At 31.9% G+C, this 16,673-nt stretch overlaps 1 protein-coding gene across 5 annotated transcripts in view; it reads left to right on the top strand.

The window, feature by feature from the left end:
- dpr1 (defective proboscis extension response 1) overlaps positions 1-16,673 on the top strand; it is a 491,277-nt gene that overhangs the window by 462,019 nt on the left and 12,585 nt on the right. For 2 of the 5 annotated variants that reach the window (XM_076534438.1, XM_076534441.1), the window contains exon 6: positions 7,474-7,835. The exons of 2 other annotated variants lie outside the window; for them this stretch is intronic. In XM_076534438.1, the coding sequence (XP_076390553.1) occupies positions 7,474-7,577 (104 nt within the window). In that variant the 3' untranslated portion in view covers positions 7,578-7,835. Of the gene's footprint in view, positions 1-7,473; positions 7,836-9,790; positions 14,061-16,673 lie in introns of those variants that run through there. One more of the 5 variants, XM_076534440.1, reaches the window with a different exon arrangement.

Below are 16,673 nucleotides of genomic sequence, written 5' to 3' on the forward strand. Positions count from 1 at the left end.
AATGCCGACGCGAACCGGAGTTGATGAGAATTTCGCTCGTTCAAAGTTTTACTCGTTTCTCGGCTATGTTTTCAATGATAATTCCACGGTTTACCAGACAGAACTTTGCCGGCGAACTTACTACGCAAATGAAATCGCGGACGATCCGGAAATGATGTTACATTTACTTTAATCTGTTTTTAGGTTAAACATTCAGGCGAAAATTTTCGGCGCATGATTTTCAAATGAAACGATGTCTATCTATTTTGTATGGAAAGGAGATTCTTGTATTCTAAGGAGACATATTTATGGTAGTGCTAATAGGAATATATGAAAAAGGATTTTAGGTAGTCAGTGTATATTTATCATAGAATTTAGATGTATGGTTTGTTCACGGAGTTTCAAGATTTCAAATTAGACTTTGCAATTTAGAAATTTTATTGATTAATTTTATTTTTGGTTTATTAGTTTATAAGTTCTCATAAAATTACAAGTTTACAAGTTCGTAAATTCCATAACTCAGTGCTGCGAAAATTCAAAAATATATTATAGCAGTTTTAGATATTGCAAATTTCAAATTAGATACCTGGTAATTTACAAATTTACAAACTTAAAAATATTGAAATCTAAAAACATTACAATGAAGTATTTTCCAAACCCGAAACTCCAAATTAAAATTTCCAAATTCAAAAAGTGGATTACCCACACAAAAAGTCATTGATAATTAAATTAAAAATGAAAAATACCTATAAAAGTAAGGTTAGAGCTTGCGATTTGCCAACAGTGTCGAGAAAAACAGTTATCACAGAGTTTCTGAAGTACCGCAGGTAGCCGATGTCTTTTCCCTAAAACACCGGCCAAAACTTTCTCGCTGATGGCGAACAGTATCAAATGGTTCGTAAGAACCAAGACTCTGCTGAACATGGAGCAATTACCGACAAATATTCATTTCCTTCGTGGAATTCAACGGTTTAAGAGCGTCGAGCGAATTGAAATCGGCGAATTCGTCGACTCATTCCAGCTTGCAAGAATCAACGCCTTCTGGCCACGGTTTAGAACGCTTTTAACACGATGCAGCTGTTGGAAGGCCATAAAAATCCACTTTATACTTTACTTTCAAATTTAAACGTGTAACTTGGTATCAGAAATAATATTTATATGCTTTGTTTAGTTGTCACTGCGAGGCAATGTACGGCCATTTTGTTTTGAAACGAGTACGGCCATTTTGTTTTGAAAAGAGTACGGCCATTTTGTTCTGCAGTATGTCCAATTCTTCATAGCTTAATTCTGAAGGTTTCTTTTATTGTAGTTGCTGTATTACTTTTGTTTAAGTTTTGGTAATTCTGTTTTCAGTGAACTTTCTATAAAATAGTTTCTAATTTTTTTACCGGCAGTCGGTAATTTGAACAAGAAATATCAGTATGTGATTGCAATCCTCCTCGAAATCAGAAAATGTTATGATTTTTCATATTGAAACTGCACAAAGGAAAATTAAATTTTGATAACTTGCAAAAATGAAATCTTCTTAACTTAATAACCTAATGTTTTGCAAACTTAAAACTTTATACACCTGATTATATTATCGAAGTTAAAATATTCTCATGTCAGAAATTGAGAAAATGTGAAGACCGTAAAGCAACTGAAGTTTTAGTGATCGCGTAACAAAATTTCTTGTGTACACGGATTTTATAATTCCTTGGGAGTATCAAACATGAGATACTAATCTGAATTTCAAATAGTTTAGTGCTTTACTTCATGCCCGGTCTTCGGGTCCCGTCCAATGCAAATTTAATGATGATGTGAAATGTTCAGCAAAGTATTATGTCTATATAATTATGAATAATTATACATCAACGTATATTACAGATAATCATAATAACCTTTCATTTTTGTTCATTATCCGAGTGCGTTGTTCGCCGAGCAGAAATCTCGCATTTTAATATCTGCTGCTTTTGAATTTCAAACTTTGTTATACTTTGTATTAAGTTAAATTAAAAATTGGAACGCTGATTTAATTTTCTGCAATTATGATAATTTGTCTCACATTTGATTTCATTAGGTTTCTGCAATCACGTTAATTAAACTCACATTTGATTAGCGTGTTATAGAAGAATGTACGGAAGATTGTATTAAATGAAAGGAAGACAGATTTATGAAATACTTTCGCTGAAATCAAATAGGAATGATTAATTAAGAATTTAACTGCGAACATTTTAAATATGTGGAACATTTTTATTGCTTGGATGAATATTCTCGTGATAAGTTCCATTTTTATTAAATTGGAAGCTTCAAATGAACATTTATTAAATATTAGCTTGCAATACTTTTGTGTCGGACATTTTATCAATCATTTTTATACACATTTTAAAATTTGTATAAATTTATAGTTAAGTTTGCAATTCATTTTAAAATTCTATGAAATTTAATTGAAATTTTAATTGAAATTTATAAATTCAGTTTAAATTTGCGTTTTCCATATTTTAATTTTTAATTCAGTAAAAATGAGTACTTTCATAATTTAGTTTACAAGTTCTTTTATAATTTATGTTTAACTTTGAAAATCCGATCACAAAATCGTTACTTTTTCACGCTCTGAATGTTGTTTTAATTAAATTAATTTTGATAGCAACTGCGCGGTGATTGCGTTTCATTTGTTAACAACCGAAACAATTACAATAGAAACAACATTTAATCGGAATGATCGAATCGAATTTAAAATATGGAGGATAATTTGATTTCCATGAAAACGTTTAACATAACACAGGGACAGTTGAATGTGATTAAATTAAATGGACATGAAATTGATTTGAATTCAAACAAAACTGCAGTGTGTAATGAGAAATAAAATACACAGAATTTTAAGTGAAACCAATAAAAGCGTGGGTATGTAAAAACAAATTAAAAGTACAAGTATAAAGAGTGTAAACAAAATTTAACAATTTACAGTTCCTAGTTCTTAATTTTCCTAGTTCCCAATTTCTTTAGTTTCCACAATCCCTACTTCTAAACTTCCTCAGTTCTAAATTTCTCTAGTTCCAAATTTTCCTAGTTCCAAAAATCTCTAGTTTAAAATTTCTCTAATTCCCAATATTCCAAATTCTCTAGTTCCCCATTTCGCTAGTTCCAAAATTACCTAGTTCCAGAATTACCTAGTTCAAAATTTCCCTAATTGCGGAATTCACTAGTTAGAAAATTCTCTAGTTTCCAATTTCTCTAGTTTCAAATTTCCCTAGTTCCAAATTTCTCTAATTCCCAATTTCCCTAGTTCCCAACTGCCCTAGTTCCCAACTGCCCTAGTTCCCAACTGCCCTAGTTCCCAACTGCCCTAGTTCCCAACTGCCCTAGTTCCCAACTGCCCTAGTTCCCAATCTCCCCAATTCCCAATTTCCTTAGTTTCAAATTTCTCTAGTTTCAAATTTCTGTAATTCCCAATTTTCCTAGTTCTCAACTTCCCTAGTTCCTAATCTCCCTAGTTCCTAATCTCCCTAGTTCCCAATCTCCCTAGTTGCCAATCTCCCCAATTCCCAATTTCCTTAGTTTCAAATTTCTCTAGTTCCAAATTTCTGTAATTCCCAATTTCCCTAGTTCCTAATCTCCTTAGTTCCCAATTTCACCTGTCCCAATTTCCCTAGTTCCCAATTTCCCTATTTCCCAATTTCGCTAGCTCCCAAATTCTCCAGTCCCAAATTTCTCTAGTTCTTAATTTCCCTAGTTCCCAATTTCTCTAGTTTCCAGATTCCCCACTTCCAAATTTCCCCAGTGCTACATTTCTCTAGTTTAAAATTTCTCTAATTCCCAATTTCCCAAATTCCCTAATTCCCAATTTCGCTAGTTCTAAAATTCCCTAGTTCAAAATTTCCTTAATTCCCAATCTCGCTAGTTCCCAATTTCGATAGCTGCTAAATTCTTTAGTTCCCTAGTTCCCAATTTCCCAATTCACAAATTCCTTAATTACCAAAGTTAAAACTCCCACAAACCCAAATTCCCAAATTCTCCAACTCCGAAATTTTCAATCTCGCGAAATCCTTAAACGCCTCAAATTTCCACACTCATAAATTCCCCATACTCTCAAACCTCCCAAACACCTAAACTCTCAAACCAGTGAGCTCGAAATCCACGTGTAATCTTGCGAAACCTTTCTGTTATCCACGTATCGCTCAAACAATATCTTCCACTTTGCTAACCTACTTCTCAACTCCAAACATGACCATATCACCAAAAACTCCGTATCGCCAAAAGAATCACATTTATCTGAATTCTCCACAAGCGCGACAAAAGCGTGTAGCAGAATAAAAGCGTATTCAAAGGGAAAAGCTCCCGGAATCAAATCTTGTTGCACAAATTTGTCCAAAACACGTCAGCGAAACAACGTGTAGCTTCGCCCTTTTCATCCAGGATCCATTTCAAAGCGGCATTCTTTTAACCCCAGAGACTTTAATGTCTCTTCGAACACGGGAAAGAGGGCGAGGGGAAAAAAGACAACAGAGGGCAAAAAAAGGGCGGAGGAGTATGTGGTCGGATACGACCTCGAGGATTCGCAGAAGCTTCCTGTAAGATGAGATGATTTCCTTCGAGACCAGATTTCTTAAACCCTTTGTTATTGTCTTCATTTTTATTCTTCGTCGGTCCTTCTATACAGCGGCAACCAAAGGGGAGCTGCCTTGCATTTTTTAAGAAGACATTCGCTTTCCTAGCGAGATGAGCACAGCCTCTACGCAAGTTAACGACACCATTCTTTTCTTTCAGAGTCTGGCTTTTTTTGGGGGGACCCAGCTAACACCTTATGTTTGAATAAGCTATTCTTCGTCTGCGAAATTTTCTTTTCTGGTTCTTTATATTTAATGGAGTTAAATAATTATGTGTAATCTAACATAGTTATTAATTTTTGCAATTTCTTAATCTGAAATTTTTTTAAATTTTAAATGTATAAAATTTCCTAGATCTCAAATTCTCAAAATCCCAAATTCTCTAGATCTCAAATTTTATAGATCCCAAATTCCCTAGACCTCAGATTTCCTAGTTTCAAGAACTCTCTAGATCACAAGTTCCTGAATACCCTAGTTTCAAAAATTCTTTAAATCTCAAATTCCCTAGTTCCCAAATTCCCTTGTTCCCTAATTCACTAGTTCGCAAATTCTTTAAATCTCAAATTCCCTTGTTCCCAAATTCACTAGTTACCAAATTCGCGAGTTCCCAAATTCTGTAAATCTCAAATTCCCTAGTTCCCAAATTCACTAGTTACCAAATTCTTTAAATCTCAAATTCCCTAGTTCCCAAATTCCCTTGTTCCTAAATTCACGAGTTACCAAATTCCCTAATTCCCAAATTCTTTAAATCCCAAATTTCTTAGTTCTAAAAATTCCCTAGATCTCAAATTCTCTAGATCTCAAATTCTTTAAATCCTAAATTCTCTAGATCTAAAATTCCCTAGTTTCAAGAATTCAAAATTTCAAAATTTCAAAATTCAAAAATTTCCAAGTTACTATACTGCAAGTTTCAACAAAATTCAAAACTAAAAAGTTTGAAAATTTCTATTTCCTATATTCCAAAATTCCTCTCCGTATTTACCATAAGTTCCAAATAATTGAATTAAATCCATACCTGTGAAATATCATAAAATACACATCAACATAAAACTCTCTTAATAGATTTATCAAAAACGAAATGACCCACTGACGTTTCCAAATACTATCAATGTCAGAGAAAACATGAAGTGGCAATTATTATTATAACACATATTTGAGGCTATTTCCGAATATTGTATCCATACCGCGTCACGCTATAAATGCATAAACATCCGCAATCTAGTGATAACGGAATATTTAATCACGTCAACGAACGTATGAAATCGCGCAGAGGCTACGTGAGCCACGTACCAAATGCTTCTAATTATCGATGTTAACTAATTATATTTTCGGTGAAACGCTGACTCGTAACGATCCACATTCCCGGCACGACTATTCCGGCTGGTAGCGCTGAATTACTCGTATGATGTCTGCCGAATGCAATTCCATAATTGACCGTCTAATTGATGCCCTAATTTCTGCTCTGTCGTGGCCGTTTAAAGGGGCCTTTCATCCGATATGATTGACGGATAGTCGCCCGTCTTAATTCCCAATGCGATGTCACTTTGACGTTGCTGATTACACGATCATTCCATTCGACGAGGTTATCTACTTTCGATCAAAATTCTTAAGGTTTTTGATTTGGATATACAGGCATTTTGGAAACTTTGCGATTTGGGTATACGAGTTTATAATTTGGGCACTTATGGGCATAGATATTCGTTTCTTTCAAGATGGTGTTATCTTAAAAATTGAAAATTGGGGAATATAGGAATTTAGGAGATCAGGAAACAACCAAATTGAGAATTTGGAGATTTGGACACTTTGGAAATTTGGAAATTTGGAAATTTTGGAATTTGGAAATTTTGGTATTTGGAAATTTTGGAATGTGGAAATTTTGGAATTTGGAAATTTTGGAATTTGGAAATTTTGGAACTTGGAAATTTTGGAACTTGGAAATTTTGGAACTTGGAAATTTTGGAATTTGGATATTTTGGAATTTGGAAATTTTGGAATTTGGAAATTTTGGAATTTGGAAATTTTGGAATTTTGATATTTTGGAATTTGGAAATTTTGGAATTTGGAAATTTTGGAATTTGTTAATTTTGGAATTTGGAAATTTTGGAATTTGGAAATTTTGGAATTTGGAAATTTTGGAATTAGGAAATTTTGGAATTTGGAAATTTTGGAATTTGGAAATTTTGGAATTTGGAAATTTTGGAATTTGGAAATTTTGGAATTTGGAAATTTTGGAATTTGGAAATTTTGGAATTTGGAAGTTTTGGAATTTGGAAGTTTTGGAATTTGGAAGTTTTGGAATTTGGAAATTTTGGAATTTGGAAATTTCGGAATTTGGAAATTTTGGAATTTGGAAATTTCGGAATTTGGAAATTTTGGAATTTGGAAATTTTGGAATTTGGAAGTTTTGGAATTTGGAAATTTTCTAATTTGGAAATTTTTGAAGTTTTTGAATTTTTGAAATTTTAGAAATTTTCGAAGATTAGAAATTTTGGAACTCGAAAGTTTTGAAACTTGTAAAATTTAGAATTCTGGAATTAACAAATTTAAAAATTATAGTAACTTTAAAATTTGAAAATTCAGAAACTTGAAATATCCATACTTAAATATTTCTATATATCCAACTTCCAATATCCACATTTCTAAATATTTAATAACCCAATCAAATCAACTTCCCCACAATAAAATTCTCCAAAATGACTAAAAAGCTCTTGCCACATCAATCTACGTATCCACTTGAATCAATACCAAAACCTTTCTAACAACAACAAATGAAATTACCGTGAAAACGGTGCAAAGTCAAAGAAATCCAAGTCCATCGTCGAAACGAAAAGCCGAAAAAGCGAATTGCGCGAGTGGAACCGGAAGTGTAGAGCAGACACTAATCCAGGACTTACTGTTTTTGTTCCAGGGGAGCATCCCGCCGCAATGCAGCACGGGAACACGGCAGCAGGCTCGCCAACATCGAAGACGGTCCTCCTAATGCTCGCCTTCTTTTTGGGTCAATTGAGATAATGTGTGTTCTCGTACGTGTCTGTGCGTGGCATTTACACGTGTGTGTCTCTGTATGTGTGTGTGTGCGAATGGACACGTGTGTGCACGTGCGAGTTTTCTCGCACATGATGAATCTTTCCGAGCATTAAGTGAAATTCGATGGATCGTAGTCACCCCATTCCCTGTTTGTACCTTGATCGAAATTCAATCGACGGCTGAACGAGCAATCATCGACGAAGAAGCTTTCTTGTACCGTCGGATCTACGGTGAAATTGATTGGTGAGTTATTTTTTATTTTACTTTTCTCGGGAGAAATTGTTGGTAATAATTGTTGTGTATTTCCATAGTTTATTTTAATTTTTGATTGTTTAGTTTGGATTGAGGTGGCTTTTTTGGGAGTGGTACTTTGGGTTTCAAATATTGTATAGAGTTTTACGGGGATAATTTAAGGTTAGTTCAGTAATAGTTTAGAGTTGGTTTTTCAATAATAATTTTGTTATTCTGTTTAATTAGAATTCCAAGTTTGTAAATTAAAAATTTTAGAATTTAAATATTTAGAAATGTGGATATTTGAGAATTTATAAGGGTTGGAGTGTGGGAAGTATTTCAATTTCTAGCTCCTCAAGTTCCCAAATTTGTGGATTTTCAATTTTTTAATTTTCAAATACCCAAATTCCCAAATTTTTGGATTTTCAATTTTTCAGTTTCCAAATCTCCAAATTCCCAAATTTTTGGATTTTCAATTTTTCAGTTTCCAAATCCCCAAATTCGCAATTTCCAATTTTCTAAATTTCAATTTTCAAATCTCTCAAATTCTAAAATTTTCAGATTTTCAAATCTCCAGAGTCTCAAATTCCCAAATCTCCAAATTCTGAAATTCCCAAATCTTCAAAATCTCCAAATTCTCAAATCTTCAAACCCTCAAATCTTCAAACCCTCAAATCTCCAAACCCTCAAATATCCAAATCTCCCAATTTCCAAATCTTGAAATGTCTGAATCTCAAAAGCTCGAAATTTCCAAATCTCCAAATCTCCAAATCTTCAAACCTCCAAATCCCCAAATCTCCAAATTTCCAAAACTCCAAATCTCCCACCTCTGAAATTTCTCCACCCCTCAACTTCCCACCTCACCAAATACCCAAACCTCAAAATTCTCAAACTCTCAAATTCCATATATTTTTGCTTCAAACCCATTCTAATCTACCCTCAATAATAAACTTCGAATAACTCCTACACTCCTAAAACTCACCCCATAAAAATTAATATGTCAAGAAGACATATTCACTTGTATAAACCATAATTGAAAAACCAACCCTTAAAATTGATTCAACGAAGAAAAATGCACTAAGAAAGTTTGTATAGAATCTTCCCAGAAATGAATGAATAAATTTAATACGAGATAAACCTTTTTTCTTTTGTTTCAATAGAAACTTAATAATGGAGAGATTTTATTGAATATTATGTTCGCTCACATGGAGGGTTTTCTTGTACTAATTAGCATTTCTCCAATCATACTTGTGAGATTTCAAATTTTACTCTGAACCGTTAATATTGAATTTCGATATCAGGTTAATAAAAATTGAAGTTTGTTTAATTAGATGGAAATTGAAAGTTATTTTATTAAATGGAAGTTGTTTAATTAGATGAAAATTGAGGGAGTAAAATATTAGTCAAAGTTTAACGTAGTTATTAACCATTATTTCTTTTTATACTCAATATTAGTATTATTACATGTAATGAATATTATATTTATTAATTACTGAAATATCACATATTTATTATTTTAGATATTATATTAAATTTTATTAAACTATGTCAACATTAAATTATATTAAATATTAGTTAATACAAAGAAAAGACTCTTTGTTAACAGTTGCAATAAGAACTCTCTGTGGCAGATAAGAAGGCACTTCTCAGATGCCTTCTTACGAGCCACGAACAGTAATCACAATTTACAAGTTTTTAATTATAATACACAAAATTAGTTACACTGAAGGTACACAAATTATTATTAAAGATGAATAATTAATTGTAAATTATCAATTAAATTATTAATTTTAACTCCAACATACACGAATCTACATTTCAAAATAATCTTCGACAATTAATATTTTTTTATTTAATTTTCTAAATACAAACTATAGTCTCAACATACAAATAAAAATTAAGTACCATTGTTGATCATTTACAACCGCATAATTTTCTTTGGTAACCTAAAAAATTCACCATCGTAGAAGTTAATGGTTTGACTGAAAATCGAAGAAAGCTTCTTCAATAATCGATATCGATCGAAAGTGGACGAATGAAACAACGATGGAGCTTTTCCCGAAAGCATATTTGTCTTGCGATTGTTGGTGCAAGAAGGGTCGTCGATGAAGGGACTCTGTATGAAATATAAAAAGTATAAAAACGCGTAATCGTCGCGACTTTCAGTGCATCTATAGACACTCTATCGATTACGTCAGTCGTAGTATCCCAGGTTCGATATGTGTAATAACTTGCAGATTACTACTGCGTTCTAGTGTCATCGAGATAAGGAAACAAGAACAGTAATCGAAGCAACATTTTACATGGTGTATGCTGTTAATGGTGATTAATGAGAGTGCAAGGGTATTAAGTGCGCATGCGTTTGAAGACGGTATTTCAGTACTATACGTAAGATCGCGAGGTAGGGATGGTTTTGCGTGTGCCATTAATTATTGTTCGCGGGGAGACGATCGTTGCTGGTGCAATAATTCGTTCGTTCGTAATAAAATTTGTTCAGACAGGTTTTAGGCACTTTTAGCGTTCGTAACAAAGAATTTTGAAATTTTCGAATTCAGAAATTAGAAAATTTGAGAATCGGTGAACTTATGCACTTGGAGATTGGAAAGTCTCGAATGCGAAATTTGAGAATTTGGAATTTTAGGAATTAGGAAAATTTGAAATTTGAAAATTTGCAAAAATGGATACTTTGAAATTTGAGAATTTTGAAAATTTGGAAGATTCAAAATTTCCGAATATAGGAACTTTTCTGTTTGGAACCTTGGAAATTTTTGAAATTGGAGAATTTCAGAAACTAGGGAATTTTTGAATTTGGGAATTTCATAAAATAGGGAATTTTGAAATTTGGGAATTTCATAAAATAGGGAATTTTGAAATTTGGGAATTTTAGAAACTGGGGAATTTTGGAAATTTGGGGATTTTGCAATTTGGAAATTTTAGAAACTAGGGAATTTTTGAAATATGGGAATTTTAGACACTAGGACATTTTAGAATTTGAGAATTTCAAAAACTAGGGGATTTTTATAATTTTGGGTGTTGCAATTTGGAAATTTAGGAAACTAGGAAATTTTTGAAATTTGGGATTTTTTTGAAACTAGAGAACTTTGAATTTGGGAATTTTAGAAACTAAAGAATTTTGTGAAACTAGGGACTTTTAGAAACTAGGGAATTTGTGACATTTGGTGTTTTTGAATTTGGCAATTTTAGAAACTAGGGAATTTTTGAAATTTGGAGGTTTCTTGGAACTAGGGAGTTTCTGAATTTGCAAATTTGAGAAACCAGGGAATTAGTGACATTTTAGTATCTAGGGAATTTGTGACATTTGGGGATTTTTGAGTCTGCCAATTTTAGAAACTAGGGAATATTCAAAAATTTAGTGATTTTTCAATTTCAGAAGTTTGTAAACTAGAGAATTTTAAAAACCAAAAAATTTTGAATTTCATAATTTTTGAATTTTCGTACTAAAAAAATGCCTTAATTTTGGAATTTCTTGAACTAGAAATTTATATATTTGAAATTTCATGAATTTCGCGATTGGAAAATTTCTAGATTTGAAAATTAGAAAACTAATTAATTTTAATTCTCCCAAATTTTCCAATTCTCAAATAAAAAATTTGAAAATTCCACAATTAAGAACTATAAAATTGCAAATTTATATAAATCCAAAGCTGCAACTTCCCTAATTGGAATATTCAAATACTTGTCAAATTTCGAAATAAGAAATATTAAATTGAATCAGAATTACCAAATTCAATATTCTCCACCCTATCAAACTTGGCATCTCCGAATCTTTACCTCCATAATAGTAAAAATTTAACACATTCTGCACACATAACTTAATATTCAAGGTCTCTCATAAATTCCGCGAAAAGAATATGTCCATTTCTCTGATTTATGCTTGCCAATACGGTACACCTCATTCGCTGATTCTTAAAAATTGCAGTAAGAAGGAACAGCAATAAAAGAACGTCGAATAAGTTTCTGCTGATACGCCGTAGCCAGAGAATTTCTCGAACGTCAATCATTTCTATCCCGGATGAAAGAACTTGTTCGCGGGATCTAAAATTTCAAAGTTTCTTTGTTTCCCCGAAAGATTGACAGCCACGTGAACGAACGCTAGTGACTGTTTCGTTCTTTTATGGTACGCCGAAGAAAACTATCTATAAGATACGAGGAAGGACAACCAATACTGTTTTACGACAAGTACGCGTATCAACGTGGATCGTGAATTTTATTGCGGAAACCATCGGGGACAATCGACCGTTTTCTTCGAGGAAATCCACGGGAAACGTCTTTGTGACACGAAGACTTTGTTTTCATTGTTCTCCAATGAAATATCTTGATCTCGTGTCGACGGATAAAACACTGAGAATAAAGTATAACGATGAACGTTTGGAAAAATGTAAAATCTTATCGTGCTTCGGAGATTTTCGCAGACACGATTTATCGAACGAACGAATTTAGAGATTCTGTCAATTATGTAAGCATTGGCTGTAGACATTTATTTCTGTATCGTTTAATTAGGAGTTTGATGGGGTGAATCGACTGATGTGTAATAAATAATAATTGCAATAATGATTATAATGGTTACAGTAATGTTAGTAATAGTTTTAGTATCATTAGGTTATGATTTCATTACTTAAAATCGCACTAATGGAAATTAATATTATATTAGTAATAAAATTAATCAGAATTCTTTCTGTCAATTATAGAATTTATGTATTATTTTATTTATCAGGATTTTAATAGGTAGCTATTGCAATAAGTAGGATACAGGGTGTCTCACAACTAGTGTCCCTGAAATGTAGCTGACGTGATTCTGAATAAGATTTCCCTTTGCAAAAATGGCGTTTGAAGCTTCGTTCTTGAATTATTAAGGAAACGCGGAGCAATCAGAGCGCGAGGATTATGCATGCGCAGACGCGAGAGCGGCAGCTTCGGATAATGCGTAGTTATCCAACGCGTGGTAATCCAACGCGTAGTAATGCAACGCGTGATAATCCTATGCGTAGTAATCCAACGCGCAGTAATACAACGCGTAGTAATACAGCGTGTGGATATCCAACGCGTAGTAATCTAGCGCGTGCATATTCAACGCGTAGTAATTCAACGCGTGGTAATTCTAAGCGTAGGAATCTAACGCGTGGTAATCTAACGCGTAGTAATACAGCGTGTGGATATCTAACGCGTATTAATTTAGAGCGTGGATATTCAACGCGTAGTAATTCAGAGCGTGGATATTCAACACGTAGTAGTCCAACGCGTAGTAATGCAACGCGTGGTAATTCTAAGCGTAGGAATCTAACGCGTGGTTATTTAACGCGTAGTTAACCAACGCGTGTTAATGCAACGCGTGGTAATCCTACGCGTAGTAATCCAACGCGCAGTAATACAACGCGTAGTAATACAGCGTGTGGATATCCAACGCGTAGTAATCTAGCGCGTGCATATTCAACGCGTAGTAATTCAACGCGTAATAATGCAACGCGTGGTAATTCTAAGCGTAGGACTCTAATGCGTGGTAATCTAACGCGTAGTAATGCAACGCGCGGTAATTCTAAGCGTAGGAATCTAACGCGTGGTTATCTAACGCGTAGTTAACCAACGCGTAGTAATCCACCGCGTTGTAATTCTAAGCGTAGGAATCTAACGCGTGGTAATCTAGCGCGTAGTTAACCAACGCGTAGTAATCCAACGTGTAATAATCCTCGCGCTCTGATTGCTCCGCGTTTTTAATAATTCAGAAACGAAGTTTCAAATCCCATTTTTGCAAAGGGAAATCTTACTCAGAATCACGTCAGCTACATTTCAGGGACCTACGCCAGTTGTGAAACACCCTGTATACTAATTCAGATGGATTACTCTTATACACTACCATCATTTTATTTTTGTCATTCAAAATCATATTTCATCAAGTTTTAAGTAATAATGATACAATAAATATGAATAACTGAAAGTAGTTTAGGAATTTTAAATAAAATTACTTAAGTAATTTAAGAAATAAGAGTTAATATTATTATAACAATGATTTGTTACAATTATTATTGTAATTGTTATTTATTATAGTTATGCCATAAAATGTTAAGTATGTACATATATAAAATAATGTTACATCATAAAATTAATGTTAATGTTATAATGACAATTTTAAGTAATGTATGTAATAATTGTAATTGTATTGTTGATTATGAAATAATCATTCTACTGATAACATTTTATTTGTTACTGAATTTGATTGATTTAGTATTATATTAATTTTAAATGTGTCAAGTTGTGACTGTGATAATTTTGAGTACCAAAATTGTGATTGTAATAGTTTTCAATATTAAAATTATTTTTGTAATAATTTTTAATATCTAAAGTTATGACTATAATAATTTTCAGTACCAAAATTGTGACTGTAATAATTTTGAGTACCAAAATTACGATTATAATAATTTTCAATACCAATAATATGACTATAATAATTTTTAGTATCTAAATTTATGACTATATTAATTTTGAGTATTATAATTCTCACTATAATAATTTTGAATACCAGAATGATGATTATAATAATTTTCACAACCAAATTATTATAAAAATATAATAACTGCAACAGCGATTAACAGTGATTAAAATAACTTGTCACACTAATTAGACACCACCAATTTAATTAGTATAATTAAATTATACTAATTATACTAATAATTTATAGTACCTAAATAATATATAATTTATAATATTTAAACTAGTTAAATTTATTTAACACTAATTCAAAATTTCTCAGAACTTTTCTTGTATCAATTCTTAATCATTAATTACGCATATTATTAAATTACCTCCGAAACCTACATTTAAATAATTTTATTTAATTACCAACGCACTCAGCGATCGTCCTTCCAGTTTGCCGCAAGCGAAAGAAACGAGTGAAAATTGATGAGAATGTTAAAGAAAGCTTGTAAGACGAGTGTTAAGTAGACGAACGTATTAAAAATACAAATGAAATACCGAGAGGCCAGACGTCGACATAGAGAAAACGACGTCCACCGAATTATCCCTCATCTACATTCCCTCATCCCATTAATGAACTTTCTACTACGGAATAAGTGTTAATATAAAGAGAAGATAAATACATTTTCCCTGAACTGCTACCTCTGCCTTGCTTTTTCGTTCCTCGAGCAACAATCGCTCAAATCAATTTTCTGCACTGTTAATGCACTCATTTTTAACCTTCAACGTTGCATATTTTTATTTATTATTATTTTAATGCATTTCATTTAGAACTCTTATCACAATAAATTTTCATTTCGTTTTTATTTTGATAAATTGTTTGATTTACTAAATGTTATTTTTCGCTTTTATGGATTAATAGTGACAGGCTTTTGAATGAAAAATTCATAACAAAATAATAATATAATTTTGTTTGATTTTAATTGTTAAAATTTAGTTTAAAATTGCTTAAAATTGATATTACAATTTAATTGCAATTATTATTTATATTACAATTTATTAGAATTCAAATTCGTTAGAAAAATTGCAATAATTATTTTGAAGATTATGTAATGAAATGTTTCTTAAATCACGTCCTCTCATAAGTTGAACTTCGTATCCAATCAATTTTCCTAAATAAAAAATTATTGATATACAAACATACTTGATGTCGAGTAATTAAAACTTTCATTCGAAACGAAAAACTTGACCTTCCTCTGCGACACGCAATTAATCATTATATTTTATTTATTTTGACCTTCCTCATTACCTGAGACGCGTGTTGAAAGGCGACCGAAAAGTTTGAAAGGTCATCTTATTGCAATGTTAATTGCTCGATGAAACAGGGTTGGCAGTTCGGGGTCGCGAGAATGAAAGATACCTAAAACGCATCGAATAAGACGTAGGAATCTCTGTATGTGTGTATATGTGTGTCTGAGTCACACGATTACGTAATTAACACTTTGCCAACATCATGTTACACTTTCAATGCTTAGATACAATTATTTGTAGAGTTAAAATTAGGGTGAAATTCTGGGAAATTGAGGAAATGAGAATTTTTATTATTTTTTAAGTTAAAAGTGTTTAATTTTTATTTTGCATTGATTAAGTTGTTTTTATAAAATTAATTAATTAAAGAAATTTAAATTATTCATTTTGTATTCATACAATAATCAATGATTAATTAATTAATTACTTCGTAATGATGCATAAGTTTCGAATGTATTAAACTTAATTAATCAGATAATTAACAGGTACATTAATTACTAAATTAAATTCTGAGAGCTATGAAATTTGATTAATCTATTAATTACCAGGTACTTAATTATCAAATTAATTTTCGATGAGTGTAAATTTCAAGAGTAAAATAATTTTCAAAGAAACTTAATTGATTAATAGATATTTATTAATTTTATTTTGATTAAGAAATCTACGAATTTAATTTTCAATTAAAAAAATTAATTTGTCAAAACTAAATTATGCAATTAATAAAAAATTAGTCCCGAACTTGTAATACTGAGTATAAATTATTTAATTGAACATTACACTCTTCAACATTAATCAGCCTGAATAAAGTACGAAATCTTTAATTGATCTCATTAAAGTTTCGGTTATAAAGGGTTAAATGAAGGACCGGAATGCTTGATAGATTATCTAGTTGGCAAAGTGTTGATAGGATAAGGGTAACAGATAAGATACGAGTGAAACTGTGTTACCTTTCCACAACTTCTCAGCATGTATTGTTTTCACACGATTCTCGACGCATTCTTGTACATAATGTTTTACTCTTGTAAATAAATTATCCATACGATCCGGACGAGTCGATTATATCGCCACCTATCAATTAACTCTAATTTTCCTTTCGTGTATTTATGTTTTATT

This window comes from Megachile rotundata, chromosome 8 (genome assembly GCF_050947335.1).
Source record: "Megachile rotundata isolate GNS110a chromosome 8, iyMegRotu1, whole genome shotgun sequence".
Taxonomy (NCBI): Eukaryota; Metazoa; Arthropoda; class Insecta; order Hymenoptera; family Megachilidae; genus Megachile; species Megachile rotundata.